General features: G+C 54.2%; 7 protein-coding genes across 7 annotated transcripts; 3 read left to right on the top strand and 4 right to left on the bottom strand.

Annotated features, from left to right (window-relative positions):
• Nucleotides 1-282: 282 nt before the first annotated feature.
• BU26DRAFT_528316 (uncharacterized protein) lies at nt 283-1,619 on the bottom strand (the record flags this gene model as incomplete). Its single annotated transcript, XM_033830842.1, has 2 exons — nt 283-771; nt 819-1,619. The coding sequence occupies 2 exons, from the start codon at nt 1,617-1,619 to the stop codon at nt 283-285; spliced, it is 1,290 nt and encodes a 429-aa protein (XP_033687970.1).
• Nucleotides 1,620-2,057: 438 nt separating this feature from the next.
• On the top strand, nt 2,058-3,630 carry BU26DRAFT_212260 (PQQ enzyme repeat protein). Its single transcript, XM_033820664.1, has one exon. It carries the CDS (start codon nt 2,407-2,409, stop codon nt 3,526-3,528), a length of 1,122 nt encoding a protein of 373 aa, XP_033687969.1. The 5' UTR covers nt 2,058-2,406; the 3' UTR covers nt 3,529-3,630.
• BU26DRAFT_212263 (uncharacterized protein) lies at nt 3,611-5,669 on the bottom strand. Its single transcript, XM_033820665.1, has 4 exons — nt 5,362-5,669; nt 4,556-5,311; nt 4,292-4,512; nt 3,611-4,240 (listed from the first exon to the last, which is right to left on the bottom strand). The coding sequence occupies exons 1-4, from the start codon at nt 5,574-5,576 to the stop codon at nt 3,693-3,695; spliced, it is 1,740 nt and encodes a 579-aa protein (XP_033687968.1). The 5' UTR covers nt 5,577-5,669; the 3' UTR covers nt 3,611-3,692.
• A 562-nt stretch (nt 5,670-6,231) lies between these two features.
• BU26DRAFT_560309 (uncharacterized protein) lies at nt 6,232-6,850 on the top strand (the record flags this gene model as incomplete). The annotated part of the gene is made up of 2 exons (XM_033832787.1): nt 6,232-6,732; nt 6,803-6,850. The coding sequence occupies 2 exons, from the start codon at nt 6,232-6,234 to the stop codon at nt 6,848-6,850; spliced, it is 549 nt and encodes a 182-aa protein (XP_033687967.1).
• A 114-nt stretch (nt 6,851-6,964) lies between these two features.
• BU26DRAFT_476796 (GMC oxidoreductase) lies at nt 6,965-9,214 on the bottom strand (the record flags this gene model as incomplete). The annotated part of the gene is made up of 9 exons (XM_033825583.1): nt 6,965-7,256; nt 7,323-7,555; nt 7,608-7,686; nt 7,740-7,789; nt 7,842-7,935; nt 7,995-8,119; nt 8,167-8,575; nt 8,640-8,781; nt 8,859-9,214. 9 exons carry the CDS (start codon nt 9,212-9,214, stop codon nt 7,002-7,004), a joined length of 1,743 nt encoding a protein of 580 aa, XP_033687966.1. The 3' UTR covers nt 6,965-7,001.
• A 457-nt stretch (nt 9,215-9,671) lies between these two features.
• On the bottom strand, nt 9,672-11,322 carry BU26DRAFT_476791 (NAD(P)-binding protein). Its single transcript, XM_033825582.1, has 5 exons — nt 10,404-11,322; nt 10,323-10,350; nt 10,164-10,273; nt 9,913-10,114; nt 9,672-9,866 (listed from the first exon to the last, which is right to left on the bottom strand). Exons 1-5 carry the CDS (start codon nt 11,052-11,054, stop codon nt 9,814-9,816), a joined length of 1,044 nt encoding a protein of 347 aa, XP_033687965.1. The 5' UTR covers nt 11,055-11,322; the 3' UTR covers nt 9,672-9,813.
• A 761-nt stretch (nt 11,323-12,083) lies between these two features.
• BU26DRAFT_212234 (Pkinase-domain-containing protein) lies at nt 12,084-15,794 on the top strand. Its single transcript, XM_033820663.1, has 2 exons — nt 12,084-13,316; nt 13,364-15,794. The coding sequence occupies exons 1-2, from the start codon at nt 12,530-12,532 to the stop codon at nt 15,688-15,690; spliced, it is 3,114 nt and encodes a 1,037-aa protein (XP_033687964.1). The 5' UTR covers nt 12,084-12,529; the 3' UTR covers nt 15,691-15,794.
• Nucleotides 15,795-15,862: the final 68 nt, after the last annotated feature.

Genomic DNA, 15,862 nt, shown 5'->3' with positions numbered 1-15,862 from the left:
CTAATGTCGTGGGTAGCGGATTGATGTCGTGAGCAGTAGAGCTGAGGTGATGATCGTTGAAGGACTCGGCAAGATGCGCCAAGACTCGCGTTCGGTGAGAGCACAATAAACAAATTGAGGTCGAGTAGAGATTTGGAAATGGGCGGTTTGTAGTGGGGCTTAAAACACTTTGGGGGAAGATTTACCCCAGCGAAAACTGTCCATAGCTTTCACCTTGGCCGCCTCTTTGATATCCGAACTTAGGCACACCTCTAGCTTGTGCAGTGACCTGTATAGCCTCCCTTATTTTCCCGTCCACCGCTTCTCCATCCACCTAAAAACCGGAAAGGAAACACCACAGAACAGAGCCGTCAACTCATGCCCCACATTCCCACCCTTCTTCCCGATCAAGCCAGCAATAGGACCAGTATACCAACTGACTTTCATACCCACAGCAGCGCCTAGGAACCCGAAAGCGAAAGCGCCGATAGCGCCCCAACCAAATGGTAGCAACTCCCAGCTCGCCCAAGCATCCCAGTCGTAGTTGGACCATCTTGAGCGGCGGAAGATGATGTGCTCTTCAATGATGACGACGAGATGGACGATGGTCCAGTATCCAATAATTGACAGGAAAGTCTGGAGGGTATCTTCGAAGAATGCAGCGGCGCAACACCCGACGGTTATGGCAGCGACGAAGCCGAAGGTTACGAAGGCGACGCGAGGGATGCGAAGTGCCCAGGGGCCAAAGTTCTGGGTGTGCATGGCGAAGGAGTAATTGTTCGGGATATTGTTCTGCGAACGTTAGTACCACATCAAGATGGTCGAACGGACAAACCTACCGGAATAGAACTTAAGCCTGCAAGAACAAGCAGAAATTTCCCGAATCCGCCAGCGGGTAGCAGAGCCATTTTCAGTGGGCCACCGACGCCCGCATCTAGATAGGCAGCCTTCCACTCATAGTTGGTCTCCGTCCCAGTGAACAGCGCCGCGCCGAGGGTTTGGACCAGGATAGTCGGAACGCAGATTCCGACGTAAGTCGCGGCGAAGATCTTCCATCGAGGCGTGTTGACGGGCATCTTGACGTTATAATCCGCGGCGCAATTGATCCAAGAGACGGCGAACGAGAAAATGACGGCGATGAAGGAGAATGCCGATGCGGCTCCATCGGCACCAGTAGGCGACTTGATTGCGTTGCCGTCGAAGTGCTTAGCTCCGGTACCAGCTGCGACGCACCAGACGATGAACGGTGGAATCCAGAGGAAAGCGTCGAGTCGATGGATCCAGGTGATGCCCAACGCACAGATGATGAAGACAGATGTGCAGATGATAATGACGCCGGCCCATTGAGGACACTTCCCGTCAGAGAGAGCGTAGAGCACCGAAGCACCGGAGATCGAGTTGATGGCATTCCATCCTGTCGTGCTGATCATGGAGAAAATGACCACGAGAAGGTTGCCCCAATAGCCGAAAGAGTACCGAGAGAAGGTCGTCATTCGCAGACCGGTAAGACCAAAGGTTGCGGTCCATGCAGGCAAGAGGCAGGCCATTACGTTGACGGCCATGATGATAGCGAAGCAGTCCCAGAACGAGAGGCCCATGCTTCCTCCAACCATACCAGTATTGAGTGTTGCGACAGCCATGTTGGCGCTCAACCTGGGATATCGTTAGCGCCTACCAAAACCGTCCCTGCGCTAAGTGTCACTGAGCCATCCCAAAGCGAAAAAAAGGTTTGAGTGTTGCAGTGTGGAGATAAACGAAGAGAGGTGGTAGCTTACCAAAATGTGCACGCATTCCAGACTTTGGAGGTATTTTTCGCCCGATCCTCATCCGTAACTCGCTCAATGCCACCAGTCTCAACAGACAGCTTCTTCAGCCATGCCTTGAAGCCAGAGGTCTTCTCAATCGAGCCGACCTGAAGCTCATCGTTCGAGGGTGCTTCGAAAGATTGTTTGGAGTTCATTTCCGAGTCGATGGGGTATTCCGCTTTGGAGGCCATTGCTTGGTGGACTGGTAGATTGATGCTGCATCGTAGAGTTCCCCGGCCATTATATGTTTCCAATGGAACTTCTCGTGGTATTGATGGAATATCGCGATTTCATGATGGAGTGTCGCGATAAGGTTATCGCCGCGGTATGCCGTAGGCTAGATTCGAGCTGGTCCGTATCACCGCGGCATCCCGCGGTAGGCTGGTGATCTGCATCTATCAACTCTACTAACTAGCCGGGCTGCCGCGGGGCTAAAGCTCCATGAAAAGACTGCTCTGCCGATAAATATAAGTATAATTGCCTCGAGAGCTCGCAAGGACATCCAGAAGGTCCATCAAGTCATCGCCTTACACTTTACATCTCTTCCAGCACCGGAGGATTCGATACGTCGAACTTTTCTCTGCCTCTTTCTCCACACATATTTCGCTTTTCTGTGATACAAATGGAGCAGAGCACATTGATTCGCCGTGGAGTCGGACTTCGTGGAGTGGACCCACGCAAAGTCTCCCCAGGCTACACGCTCTTCGCGCACCTCACGAGCCCCGGCACCGTAAAGCTCATCGACAATCATGGGCAGGAGGTCCATCGATGGGACCTTCCTTACCGCCCCGGCCGACATGCGCAGATCTTGAATAACGGGAACCTGGCCTACAATGGTGTCCATCCGGATGCACCTCGACTGTTCCCCCTCTGGCAGAAGTACCGCGGCGGAGTAATGATGGAGGTTGACCCACACGGCAATGTTGTATCGGAACACCGCGACCCGCTTGCCCATCACGACCAACATCATTTGGACAATGGCGAGCTGCTCTATACCACTGTTGAAGGACTCGGACCAGAAAAGGGCACGGCTGTGCTGGGAGGCATCCCGGACAGCGAGGCGCCGGACGGCAAGGTGTACGCCGACTGCATCAAGCATGTATCCCTGTCGGGGGAGCTGCTGTGGTTCTGGAAAGCGATCGATCATCTTGATCCGAAGAAGTTCCCTCTGCAGCCACACTATCCTCGCGAACACTGGCCGCTCATCAACTCCGTGTACCCACTAAAAGACGGCAACATTCTTGCCTCTCTGCGCAGCGTGTCCGCGGTCATCATCATCTCTAGAGAGACTGGCGAAGTCATTTGGCACCTTGATTCGACGGTCTTGGCTCAGCAGCACTGCGCGAGCGAGTTGGAGGATGGAAGCATTCTGATCTTCGACAATGGGACATTCCGCCGCCACGAAAGCGCAACGTACTCTCGAGTCATCCAGGTCGCTCGCGAGGACAAGTCGATCGTCTGGGAGTATCGCGACCCGCATCCAATGACATTCTTTACACCTTTCATGGGGGGAGCGCAGCGGCTTCGCGGCGGCAACACTCTGATAACAGAGGCTGCCTTTGGCAGGATCTTTGAGGTGACAGAGAAAGGTGAGATCGTGTGGGAGTATGTGAATCCGGACTTTGCCGACTACACCGGGTTGGATGCGAAGGAGATTGAGGGGTACTTTAGATACCCTGCAAATGCTCTGTTCAGAGCGTATAAGTACGCACCAGAACAGATCCCTTGGCTTCACCCCAACTGAGTGTAGAGGAGGAAAAGAGGAGGGTATGTTGCCGCCGAAGTTTGAGTTTCTATAGCCGGAGTGTTGGGCTGGGTCGGGATGGCGTTTGGTATAGCTCTTTTCGAATCCCTCAATAGATGTCCCTCGTCTCAACAGCTCGTATGACGTTCTTTATTACGTTCATCTTAGAGGAGTGGTTGGAAGTCCGGAAGCATGGAACCGTTGATCATGTCGAAAGTAGATGCTCCATAGAACTCCGGAAAGAGCTGAGCGAAGTCGTCTTGGATAGCCGGATCAACTCCAGCATACGATGTGCTAGGGCTGGGACTAGAATCAGGACGCAACTTTTTGTGGAAAGCAGCGACAACATCGCCCATCGTGTGCGCCACATGGCATGGAAGGCCGATGGCGTGTAGCCACGATACCAGCGACAAGATCAGCCCATCGAGACCGTGGAGATCATGCGATGATGAGAGTTGCTCTTCATAATTGTGAAGCAGCCGGCAGAGTGTAACAGCGGCGAAGCTGATCATGTGGTATATATGATCCGTGAGATGGCGCGTCCGCTCGTCGGTCGACTCCATTGCCACATTGATGGTGGCGGTAGATAAGCGAACCATTTCCAGTAGAAGTGATTCTCTAACCGCGGCGGAGCGAGTCTTCAGAGACTGGTCATAAGCTAGCAATTGAGCAAAGTAGAAGCCCATGTGGACAAATTGAGATCGGGGTTGTTCTGCTTGGGACCTCAGCAACAGGCGCCGTAGGATAGATTAGGGAGGCTTACCCAAGAGGAATCCCCACTCTTCCTTCCAACCATGTAGCATCGCCTGCGTCTTCGGAAGATCAATAGCTGTACCGCAGCTTTGATACATAATCCAGTACAGGTGCACCTCTGCTACCATCCGGGATTCGAAATTGGTAGCATGATTGGATCCAAGAATCAACCGACACCTTTCCACATCTTTTTGGTCCAGGACAGCTTTTCGACGCGTTCCCACACAGTAGCTGCCGACATTAGCGTACGCATTATGGGACCTGGAGGACGCACTGAAGATGTACAAGGCAGAGGTGATTCCAAATGCACAGATGGTCGAGCTCTTGCTTCCCCAAGCTCGTTCTACTGGCATCCATCTCAGACGGGAAAAGGCCGCTAGCTACGCTATGCTGCAGCGCAAATCCACTTAGCAGCCAGCTGTCAATTCCTAATGGAATCTGTCCGATAGTCGTCGACCACAAGCTCAATACCAAAGATGCCTGGAAGAATTCGATTGGTTGCGGCACTGTGAGCAGTGCGAGAGATAGCAGAGTCTTAGCTTCTTTGAACAGCTTTGGTGCGAGGCGCGCCGCAAGGTCCTGGGAAGTATGGCGAACGGCTATGAGACAACAGGCGGCGAGCAGCAGGGGAGACTTGCGAACATCTTCGAGGAGCCGCGTTGCTGGTGTGACCGGATTGAAAGACACCCACCTACCATAGTTCTCCTGGAAACCCGCCAGTAACGAGACCGCATCTTGCTCACTCAGCAAGCCCTTCAAAACAATGTCGTCAGAGAGACTCCGGGACGGCGTATTCGTCGCAGTCCGGTCCGCAGCTCGAAAGCCTGACTGGGTAGTTACATCGCGAAGCACAAAAAGCGGTGCGGGATTTTGCTCAGTTCCCTCTGGTTCAACGTGTGGCTGGGACGGGCTTCCTTCCTGTACCGGCGAATCCCGGGGGTGTGGCGCATGTGCTCGTGGGGGGTTACCAGACTCTACATCATCCAAGCGTTTTATCAAGGCCTCTACTACCCTCTCGAGGCGTTCAATCCTAGGAAGGTCAGCAGGAGAGCAGGTGGAAATCGGATAGTCCAGTAATACCTTCTGTCATCGTCGGGATGCCTGCTAGGACCACCATTGCTGCCCCATGTCGCTGCGCCGGCATTGTGATGCCGGGGTTCATCACTGAGGGAACAGGCCTGTCCTAGACGGTCACATCGAAGACACGCTCGACCGCTGGCCGTCTCATAACATCTCGTCTTCTGCTTCCGGCATGCTGTGCAGGCTTTCGAAGCGCGGCCACGGTCTGGAGGCATGGGACCGCTTTATGGTTTCACACGACCCAGGCGGTTTCGAGTTCAGGACTCATCTTTGAGGGGCTGGAAACGAGATGACAATCAGATGAGAAGGTATGGTTGTTGAACGGCGGCCCGCGAGCAGCGCTGGAGTCTCAGGGCACAGACCGATAAGTCTAATCCATATTGGGATAGCGTGCACGGGCCAGGCCGCTTCACCCCAACATCACCCCCATGAGCTAATTCATTGCCGATGCCCACCAAAAACACCTTCATCGCCAACGTACATGAAAAGCTACTAATTATTTTAAATAGCGTATATCTAAGTGCTTCAAGATATAGCATGTATAGATTTATATTTTAGCTGTTTACATTTAGATCTATATAGCAAACTGTGGTTGCACAGTATCTATATGGCATCGGCAATGAATTAGCTCACCCCGGTGACATCCTCCTGAGCTGCATTCCCCTGTCACACTCCATCGCTCTGCTTGAAGAGGCCACGCATTGAAGCGCGCTGTTAGCTTGTGTTGATCATCTGTGAATGCGAAGCCGTCGCAATGTCTATTGACGTTTCCTCCACATCACCACATGGAGCCCCTCCACGAATCCACGAAGCTATTTATGCGCGTCCTGATTGACAGAGCAAATCAGTATAACCCGGTCGGACGTCAACATGTCTGCAGATGAGAAGCTCGCCGAATTAGAAGCCCAGATCAAGGAAAATGCGGAGAGAATACAAGGTCTGAACACCGAGTTAAGAGTTTACAACCAAGAAACAGAACAGTTCATCGCCCTCTTACGGGATCAAGAGGGTATCCAGATCTCCAGCTTGGATCACCAAGACGCCGAAGCAAGCCTTAGGGAAGAATATCATGATGGAGGCGAAGGCGTCTTCGAGGATATCGATCTTCGCACGCCCCAGTCATATCACCGTCCTCAGGCACAGGGAATGCTACCAGGTGCCCATCATGCTGGGCCTTCCCCACCCGAGCGATCGACTGATTGGAATAGCGCAGCCGCACGAGCAGCGGCACTTTGTCTGGCCCTCGTCATCCCCGGGGCCAGCGGCGAGCTTCTTGAGTTCCCGATCGAGATGCATGATCTTGCATTTGTGCTACAAGAGACGCTCAAAAGGAAGGGCTGGCGCAAAGATTGTATTAGTATTGCTATCGAAGTGAGACTTTCTGCTGATTTCATTGCTATACATCTGCCGGTTAGCTCGAAGAGGCTAATATATTATTCAGGGCTTCCTCGAGCGACCTATGATACGAATCATGCACGAGAGGGGTTAGCATAGGCCAGCACTGCCGCATTAGTCGGAGCCGGCCAGCCGAGCACTGGGTCCGGGGGAACCTGAAATCCTGGCGATATTTTACTCCACGGTACTATCCTAGCAAGTTTTGTTTCCCGTTTCCATACCTTCTTTCTCTCCTTCGAAACTATCTAGGCATGCGTCGGTGCTTTGAGAGCCAGGATTTTTTCCGCCGCACGCTCCGCCGCAATGATAATGGCCGCAGACGGATTGCCAGTCGTGATGCCTGGGAAAATGGACGCATCGACTACGAACAAATTATCCGTGCCATAAACCTTTGTGTCGAGATCCACCACGGCTTTACCCCCCGTGCGTCCGTCGTCGGCACCGATGGTGCAGGAACCAACCCAATGGTTGGAGTTTCGAGATCCGGGCGTGGCAGGGATCTAGAATCGGTCAGTATTGCACATCATCTGGGCTGCACTTTCGACTCGGTCATGGCTTAGACTTACAGAATTCACGAATGCAGTGGTCGTTTGGTTCACGCTCGGTGCGACCCAAGTCAGGTTCTGGACCTGGCTCAATACGCCCCTGATGTATTCGATGCCCTGGATTACGGCTTCCTTGTCGTACTGGTTGCGTAGGTACGGCGGAGTGGCTACGTGCGTGTTCATATTCCCCATAATTTCCACTCGGCCACGCGAGACTGTTCCCGTTCCGAGGTACTGAGTGATTGTCATGGAGGCTAGTCATTGTCAGTGCCGCTGTTCCGGGTTCCCGTGCGGACTAGCACTTACTGTTCGTCCTGCCTTCAATGCGAGCTTGCCACTGTATATGCCGGACAATGCCATCTGATCCGTTGATTTGCTGCCAGAACTGGAGACTTGTGAGCAAGGATCCGATAGGTGTGCGCATCAGGGGCTCCTTACTATGGGTCCTAGGTTAGGGGCTACTTGGGTCAAAATGCCAGTCCTGTTCTCTGTCCAATATGTCAGTAGTGATTTCATATCCGGTTTGCAGGAAAGTCTTACTGAGATATGCGTCGGCGTCACTCGGAATTGGGTTGGGGTATGCAGCGTAGAAATCGTAGAAGACGATGTCCGGATGCGCGATCTGAATGTCGGTCTATAAATTTGTAAGTGACCTGAGCAGCGATGCAGTCTAGACTCGGCTGGTACACTTACGCCAACGTGGTCATTCAAGTTGTAGCCGACCGGAAGATCGATCCACTGGTCCGACGAGATCATGGTAGGGCCATCAATAGTAGAGCTATTCACGATCTGCAGTTGGTCGGTCGGGCCGATGCCACCTGTACAGCATGAGTAGCGCTCCAAATACCAATAGCTGGCGACCCACTTCGCATCAGCAGCTTCGCGGACCCAAATGTCCCCGCAGAAAGAATAACTCGTCCGGTTCCGGGAGTAACCTTGACGGTCCCAAAGTACCCAGGACCAACGGACCCTTCCTTATTGCATTCCAATTCGACACCAGTGACATGGCCACCGGTCCTGACTACCCTTCTGGCCACCGTATTGGTCCACAAACTGAACTGCTCACGCTGCGCCGCCGTAACGAGGTAGGTCGCCAGTGGGCCTTGTCTCTCGGCGTGTTCGAGGAAAAACGTGCTGTGAGCGTACGTGTGGTTTTTCTCGTCTGAGTGTTCGTTCGCCACGACATATTTGAAGCCAGCTGCGTCCAGACCCTTCGATATCCTATCAAAGCCCTGTTGCAAGTAGAGCTTTCCATCCATGGAAGGAGTGTAGGTCTGCAGCAGAAGGATTTAGCGTGACTGGAGGGTGTCGTTGTAAACAAGACTGGTCACCACTTACGCCAGGAATTCTCTTGAAAACTTTGTCGGTGGACGTTTGCATGTCGCTGTTCTTCCAGCCGGTTGGGAAGTTGTAGTCCCAGTCTCTGGGGTGAGGTTTCCACCATAGCGCAGAGTTTACTGCGACGCCACCGCCTAAGACACTGGCGTCGTAAGAGTCAGTCCATACAAAGCTCTTGTGCTTCACCACTCATGACATAGATTGCTAGAAAACGCTTACCAGCCACCCATCACACCAGTGTCCTCACAGGCGACGCCAACAGGGTCATGCCAAATCTCGTTGAAGAGGCCAGGAACATCGAAACGAGTCAAATTGGTCCCCAGTAGCCATTCTGGCTTCATTGTTCCATTCCATCTTCCGCTCGATGGTGGGCCTTTCTCGATGAGAAGCACCGAGTGCCCTGCTTCGCTCAATCGGTCCGCAATGGGAATGCCTCCGGCACCAGAGCCAATCACGATGTAGTCATACGTCTTGCTCGAGTCCAGTGCGGTACAGTTTGGGTTCGTGGTGTTTTGGCTCAGTGCGAGCTGATAGAAGGAAGCCGCTACTGCAGCCAAAGCAAAAGCTCGAGCCATTGTGAGCGACGGAAGCAGGATTTGCAGGAAAAAGACGCAATGCCGTGAAGAAGTCTGGCAGTTTCTTCAACGGATACTCACGTTCGGAAAATCAGCGAGTCTAGAATATAAGCTTGCTGCACCCCAGATTCCTACCGGCGGGTCTAGTGGGGTCGACCCGAGCCTATGGTCCCCAAATGCTGTGAATATATTATAGGATCGCCGTATGATCTGCTCGTCTAAGGGAGTGAGATTAGCCAGGGCCTTAAGCCCGATCCCTGTAAGGCCACCTGGATAATTAGGCGGATATCATGTTCACCCTTTTGGTGCACATGTATGAGTATCAGGTGGCAGAAAGAACTGCCGAGAGCCCCTGTTCGACCGTAGAAGCTTAGTAGACTACTCGAATATACTTCCATGCATGCCGTCTCCACACAACTCGGTATTAAGTTCCTCTACTTCTTCATATAAGCTTTATGGCTTGCGTGCGGGGCGTCTAACTTATCCTTCAAGCAGAACCACATGAGCAGCACGAGAGATAGACTGGATACGCAGCAAGGGTCGCGGAATTTGTCATTATTCGCTTTCATAATCGTACAGCACCCACCGAAGTGCAGGTTTCACAGCTTCGCCTTCACTTCATCCGGCTTCGCAACTTCAACGAGCAGTTTCCCTACGAAAGTCAGCAACGTGCCGCGTCGAGTGCACACAGAACCCACCTGTATTAGCGCCGTTGAATAGATCCACAAGCGCCTGTTCCGCCTTCGCTAGACCGCCGTTCACTATAGTTTCTTTCCGCTTGAGCTTCCCTTCAGACAGCCACTGTGCGAGCTGCTTCTTCGCCTCAGGGTACTGCGCGGTGTAGTCCATTACGATGAAGCCTTGCATGCGGATGCGCATTGAGATGATCATGAGGTAGTTCTACGGGCGGTCAGTCCAAGTGCCACAGGGAAAAAAAGGCGCTCCTGACCTTCGGACCTTGCGGTTTTCCCTTGTTATATTCGCTAATGGCGCCACACATGACGAACCGGGCGTGAGGCTTTGCTCTTGAGAGTGCCATGTCTAGGATTTCTCCTCCCACTGGGATGGTTAGCCTCTGGTTGTTTACATGGCGTGGATGAGGACATACCATTATCAAAGTATACATCGATCAAGCCCTTCTCGCATATTAGCAATCGCGGCGTCCGGTGAGTGAAGAGCAAGGCCTTACCTTGGTCGCCGCCCGGAACTTCTTTGCGAAGTCCGGGTCCTTGTAATTCAACGCCTCATCAAAACCCAACTCCTGCTTCAACCACCGAACCTTATCATCCCCACCTGCTAGTCCCAGGACTTTCGCTCCCTTAATCTTCGCAATCTGCCCCACTACACTACCCGTCGCGCCGGCAGCGCCCGAGACCACGACAAAATCTCCCTTCTTCACCTGCCCGACATCAAGGATGCCGAAGTACGCTGTTAGTCCCGTCATTCCTAGTACGCCGAGGACGTCAGTGGGAACGGCGCCCGGTGGTAGGTGGAGAGATTCAAGCTGTTTGTCGTTGAGGACTGCGTATTCGGACCATCCGCACATGCCACTCGCGTACGACCCCACAGGAAAGCTTTGCGACTTTGATGCTTTGACGATGCCGATGCCGTAACCGCGCATCACTTCGCCGATTTGTACGGGTGGAACATAGGACCGGGTGGGATTCAGCCAGCCGCGCATTGCTGGGTCGAGGGATAAGTACAGAGTCTGGAGGAGTACTTGGCCATGTTTTAGGCTGGATGGGTCTGGAACAGGTTGCTGCTTCGTTGTGAAGGTTTTGCCGGGGATGATGCGATCCGAGGGCCGCTCGGCGAGCTGGACGGAGGTGTAGGAAGGCATTGTCGCGCACGAAGTAACGGGCGAACGAAGAATAACATATAAAGACTAGTCAATACCTAGGTATCTCTCGGAGTCTCGGGCAAGGAGCTTGGCACGACTCGTCGCAGTACAGCTTCGAGCAGGCCTGAAGGTGTGGGGTTCGGGGTGAGCGATGGGAAACGGGAAACATACCGAGGCATCTCAGCTCACCGAGCCCGCCACCAAAGCAGACTAGACTAAGAGCCAGAAATTCGAGACGCGTCGCGAGTCAGCGCAAGGAACGTGACCGGGTGGCGAAAGTGGTTGCCTGGGCGAGCTGCGACAGCTTTCTGGCGTTGCGTTTCCTGCGGACCCACTTCGAGGATTGGCCAATAGGAGGCGCTGGCGCACACGCGCGCAGACCCCGTCCGAAGCGTCTCACCTCGCGGAACATTTTCGAGAACCGCTTCTCGACCCCAGAACGGCTGTCTTGCTGCTGATACTGGCTCTGCGCGAAGGTACGAACAGTGCATTCTCTCAATTGCCTTGTGTAGTTGTTTGCGACTTTCGGTGGGCTGACAAATTGCCTGTAGGCACCGTTCCTGGGGCAACCGGCCTCAAGCATCCCAACCCTCGTCGCTCCAACGAAGCATTTGCGTATACGCCCTATTCACGCGTCGCTTCTATATAGCGCCGCTGTACGCGTTTCCCGTCGCTAGGAAACCCTTTCGAACCGTCTACAAAGCGACTGCAACCTTCCAGGCCCGAGGGCAGGGTTGGATCCCCCGCTGCGCGATACTTCGCAAACCCACGCTCAACATACTAGATACGGCGAGTGAAGGAGAAGTAAAGGGTTGAGAAGAGGGTGAAGCCTGGACTACGCCGTGTCTCGGCCAGGCGGGTGGCAAAGATAGACTGCGCTGAGCGGGTGAGTGCGAGCCTCGAATTGTGCTTTCACTCCGACGTCTCATTGCTTGCTTGGCTAAACCCCCTCCGGGTGGGCGTGTCCCATTAACTTGGACGACATTAAAGACTCTTGTGCCTGACCCCTGTGCCCGCCGTGGTCCTGAAATCGATTTCCAGGCCCTGGCAGGCAGCTCTGCGCCGTTGGCCGACTTTCACTCCAGGGCTCCGACGTCGGCGTGCTGGCCCAACAACAAGATTTGATGTTCCAGTCGCTGGCGCAATAGGAAGGAACGGGACGCGGCCGGGACTAGCTGCCTTCTGAACGCGCAACTTTCGCGACTCGGTGCCTGAGCATTAGACTATATAAACCCCACCGCCCGCCCACCTGCAGCGTCCACCACCCACGCCTTCACCTACGCCTTCACCCACGACTCGTCGGTGACCAGTCAACCAGCTGCTAGCTGCCAGCTGCCAGCGCAAGGCCTGCCTCGTTGCCAAAGGTTGGTGCTACCCCAGCCGTTCTTCTTGCCTTTCTGATCGCGCTGGCTTGCCACCACGCGGTCTGAGGGCACCCTCGAAACTACCTACCTAACCCTGCAGCTTCCACCACCATGGATTCGCAAGAGGCGACCCAGCCCTCGACGCAGCAAGTGCTCGATCCTCGCCGGCTAGGGCGCAACCACTCTGGACTGGACGACAACGACATCGCCGATGTGTTGGTGATCTTGCACCCTGCCACTCCGGCTGCCATCAAGATAGTCGAGATGGCCGCGCAGACGACGCAAGAGCATGTTCTGTTCTACCACTCCTTGGACTCTTTCGATTCAGAACCCGTCGACATCGAGGAACAAGAGACGATCATCATCAGCAAGTCCGGAGAGCGCGTGGGTCAGGCGCCGCGGGCTGCCGCAGACCTCGCCCTGCGCATGTCGAGTGCACGTCGGTTGAAGTACAAACATCTTGGCTTCATCTTTGGCCGTAATCAACTCCTCTCAGACATCGTCTTTGGCCAAGACTCCGGCAAGCGCATCAGCAATCAGCACTTCCGCATTTACACCAACTTGGAGAACATCCTCATGATCGAGGATATGTCCACCAACGGTACATTGGTTGACGATGTCTGGCTGAAAGGTCGCGACAAGCGCTTCAATAAGGAACGCATGCTCACGCCTAATTCGATGATAACCATCCCACACCCGAACGAGGCCGAGGTCGTCAGGTTTCTCGTTCGCATTCCGCCGCACAACTCGCACTTGTTACGTTACAACCAGAATTTGGAGGTTTTCGTATCAGACTGTAAGACGGGTGCAGAGAGAGATACAGCTTTGCAGCGCCTACAAAAACGAGCTCTTGGCCCTTCGATGAAGTGGGATGGCGGCGAGCGGTATAACATCATCGGTATGTATGATACTGATAGTACAGACCCGACTTCTAAGCATGAACAGGTCAAATCGGAAAGGGCGCCTTCGCGACTGTCTACCAGCTCGCAACCAAGATGGATGGGAGGCTTCTGGCAGCCAAAGAGCTCGAGAAGCGGCGTTTTATGAAGAACGGTCATCTCGATAAGAAAATCGACAACGAGATGAAGATCATGGAGTCACTGCGGCACCCGCACATTGTCGAATTCATCGAGTACCACGATCAGGGCGACCACCTATACATCATCATGGAGTACGTCCGCCATGGGGATCTGCAGAAGTTTCTGATCGACGAGGGTCCCATGCGTGAAGACATGGCTCGACGGATGGCGCAGCAAATCTTGAGCGCTTTGAACTACCTACATCACTCCAAGATCACCCACCGAGACATCAAGCCGGACAACATCCTCATTGCTGAGCTGGATCCCCTGCAGGTCAAGCTCTCGGACTTTGGTCTCTCGAAAGTCGTAACGCACGCGGAAACTTTCCTCAAGACGTTCTGCGGCACTCTACTCTATTGTGCACCCGAAGTCTTCCCCGACTTTCAAGGGCAGGGAAAGAAGCGTCGACGCGAGACAACACTATATAATTCGTACAGCTCATCCGTGGATATTTGGTCATTCGGCGGTGTGCTGTGGACCGCCCTCTGCGGAGAGCCGCCCTTCAAAGGAATAGCCGACGCCACAGGTGAGGCGATGTACAACAACATCATGTCTACGCCTCTCGATCCGGCTGCACTCAGGAAACGCAATGTCTCGGAAGACTGCATTGATCTGCTTTGCCGGATGCTTCAAACAGATCCCGCTGCTCGCCCAACGGAGCTGGAATGCTTGAAACACCCATGGCTGAGGGATGGCGCTACCCTCCCCGCCGATCCGACTCTTCAGTCAATCGTTGAAGAAGATGAGCCCGAAGGAGCCGAGCAAAAGCTTTCGCAGTTGAGTCTCGGCGAAGAGATCCCGGAATCCGACGAAGAAGCCGATATCCTGTCCGATCATGAATTCGAAATGCTCATAGACAGCAGACAGTCGAAGCGCGTCCGCACCGACCCGCTATTTCCTCGAAATCAGCTGCGGGACTATGATGAGGGGGATGATTCTAGCAGGGATCCTTCTTTCCACTCCGAGCACGACATGGAGCGGGATGATGGCGGCGAAGAGAGCTTCCAAGTTGTGCCAAAGCCTTCTCGGCCACGGCTCTTTGGCGAGATCGGCCAGTCCGCGCTGCACAGCTCCGGCCTGCTGAACGCGGTCGCGAACGAGGCGCTCTGTGACGAGGGTTCTGCCGGTGATTGGTCTCAGGAACCCGTTCGAAATGCCAGTGGAGCAGTTAGTAGGGCTCAGCGCGAGCGGCAGGAGGCGTTCGCCGCTGTGCCCCAGCTTGATGGGGGCATCTCTTCTTCAAGCCTGCTTGGGGCAGAGTGGATGGTACGGGACCTGAACATGGCGTCACCTGGGTCCGGTCCGCACAGTCCAAACGAGCCGGCTACCCCAAAGACGCCTGATGTTCCTCAGCACAACTCGCTGGAGACTTCGGACAAGGACGCGAGCCAGATCAGCGAGCCTACTCCGAAGGCTAGGCCGGGCATGAATCGCCAGATCTCTCTACCAAAAACTGCGTCGTTCTTTTATGATCCTTACGACCCAAGCACGCACACGCTTGAGTATGCTTCAAAAGTCAGTGGCTTCGATTTTGTGGGTGCGCAGCAAGCGGCTACGGTGGGCGCGTCCGCCATTGAGGATACCATTAGGCAGTCTGGTGCTGATGGGACTGATACTCCTCCCGATGAAGTGGGTGAGGCCGAACTGACCGCGGCGGTTCCCTTTGTTCCTGCTGAGCTGGACATCAAGCCACCCCCGCGGCGACTTGGCAAGCTTTCTGCCACTGCGGACTCCTTTGCTCCCAGTCTCGTTCTGAACATCGATCAGAGTAGGACTTCATGGGGTAGGCTTCCAACGAATACGATTGTGTACGAGGACAGGAGTGACACCCGGGTCCCTAAGACGGCGTTCGTTATCTTTTTCTGGTCCTCGCAGCCCGGTCTAGGAGAGAACGTTCAGGAGCTCTCGCAGCAAGGAAAGGACTGGACCGGCCTCGACCATATTCATGTCGGCATCTTCACATGCGCGACCTCCGGCATCACAATCAATGGCAAGCATATCCGGAGGAAGGATGACAAGGGTCGCGCGGTCTATGGCCACCTCCACAACGGGGATATCATCCAGGTCTACCACGATTCCCGAAGCGGCGAGTGCCTCAAGTTCAAGTGCGAGTTCTACCTCGGATATGGCAAGGAGCCTCGTTCGGCGGGTGAGAGCTTCCTCGTCCTCTACGGCGCCAAGCTTCCAGAGTAAGACCATCCCTGATATGCTTTTCACATCAGCGCGTCCTCGTCCAAAATTTGACATCTCCCTACGGTACGTGGAACATTTCCCTGTTTTTAGCGGGCGCTGGCGGACAAATTTCCTTCCAACACTACACATATTTCCTTTGTTTAGCATGGCGGCGGCTCATCGGAGTTCTGGG

Source organism: Trematosphaeria pertusa, assembly GCF_010094035.1.
Source record: "Trematosphaeria pertusa strain CBS 122368 unplaced genomic scaffold BU26scaffold_3, whole genome shotgun sequence".
NCBI lineage: Eukaryota > Fungi > Ascomycota > Dothideomycetes > Pleosporales > Trematosphaeriaceae > Trematosphaeria > Trematosphaeria pertusa.
The sequence above is the reverse complement of the archived record's forward strand: the minus strand, read 5'-3'. Positions and strand labels throughout refer to the sequence as shown.

Bases quoted from the DNA above. Each gene is read 5' to 3' on its own strand.
- BU26DRAFT_212260 (XM_033820664.1), top strand. From the start codon at position 2,407: ATGGAGCAGAGCACATTGATTCGCCGTGGAGTCGGACTTCGTGGAGTG.
- BU26DRAFT_212263 (XM_033820665.1), bottom strand. From the start codon at position 5,576: ATGCCTCCAGACCGTGGCCGCGCTTCGAAAGCCTGCACAGCATGCCGG. The intron at 4,513-4,555 runs GTGCGTCCTCCA...TAATGTCGGCAG, and splicing joins CTCTGCCTTGTACATCTTCA to CTACTGTGTGGGAACGCGTC. The intron at 4,241-4,291 runs GTAAGCCTCCCT...GGTCCCAAGCAG, and splicing joins AGAGTGGGGATTCCTCTTGG to AACAACCCCGATCTCAATTT.
- BU26DRAFT_476791 (XM_033825582.1), bottom strand. From the start codon at position 11,054: ATGCCTTCCTACACCTCCGTCCAGCTCGCCGAGCGGCCCTCGGATCGC. The intron at 10,351-10,403 runs GTAAGGCCTTGC...ATATGCGAGAAG, and splicing joins AGTTCCGGGCGGCGACCAAG to GGCTTGATCGATGTATACTT. The intron at 10,274-10,322 runs GTATGTCCTCAT...TAACCATCCCAG, and splicing joins CGATGTATACTTTGATAATG to TGGGAGGAGAAATCCTAGAC.
- BU26DRAFT_212234 (XM_033820663.1), top strand. From the start codon at position 12,530: ATGGATTCGCAAGAGGCGACCCAGCCCTCGACGCAGCAAGTGCTCGAT. The intron at 13,317-13,363 runs GTATGTATGATA...AAGCATGAACAG, and splicing joins CGAGCGGTATAACATCATCG to GTCAAATCGGAAAGGGCGCC.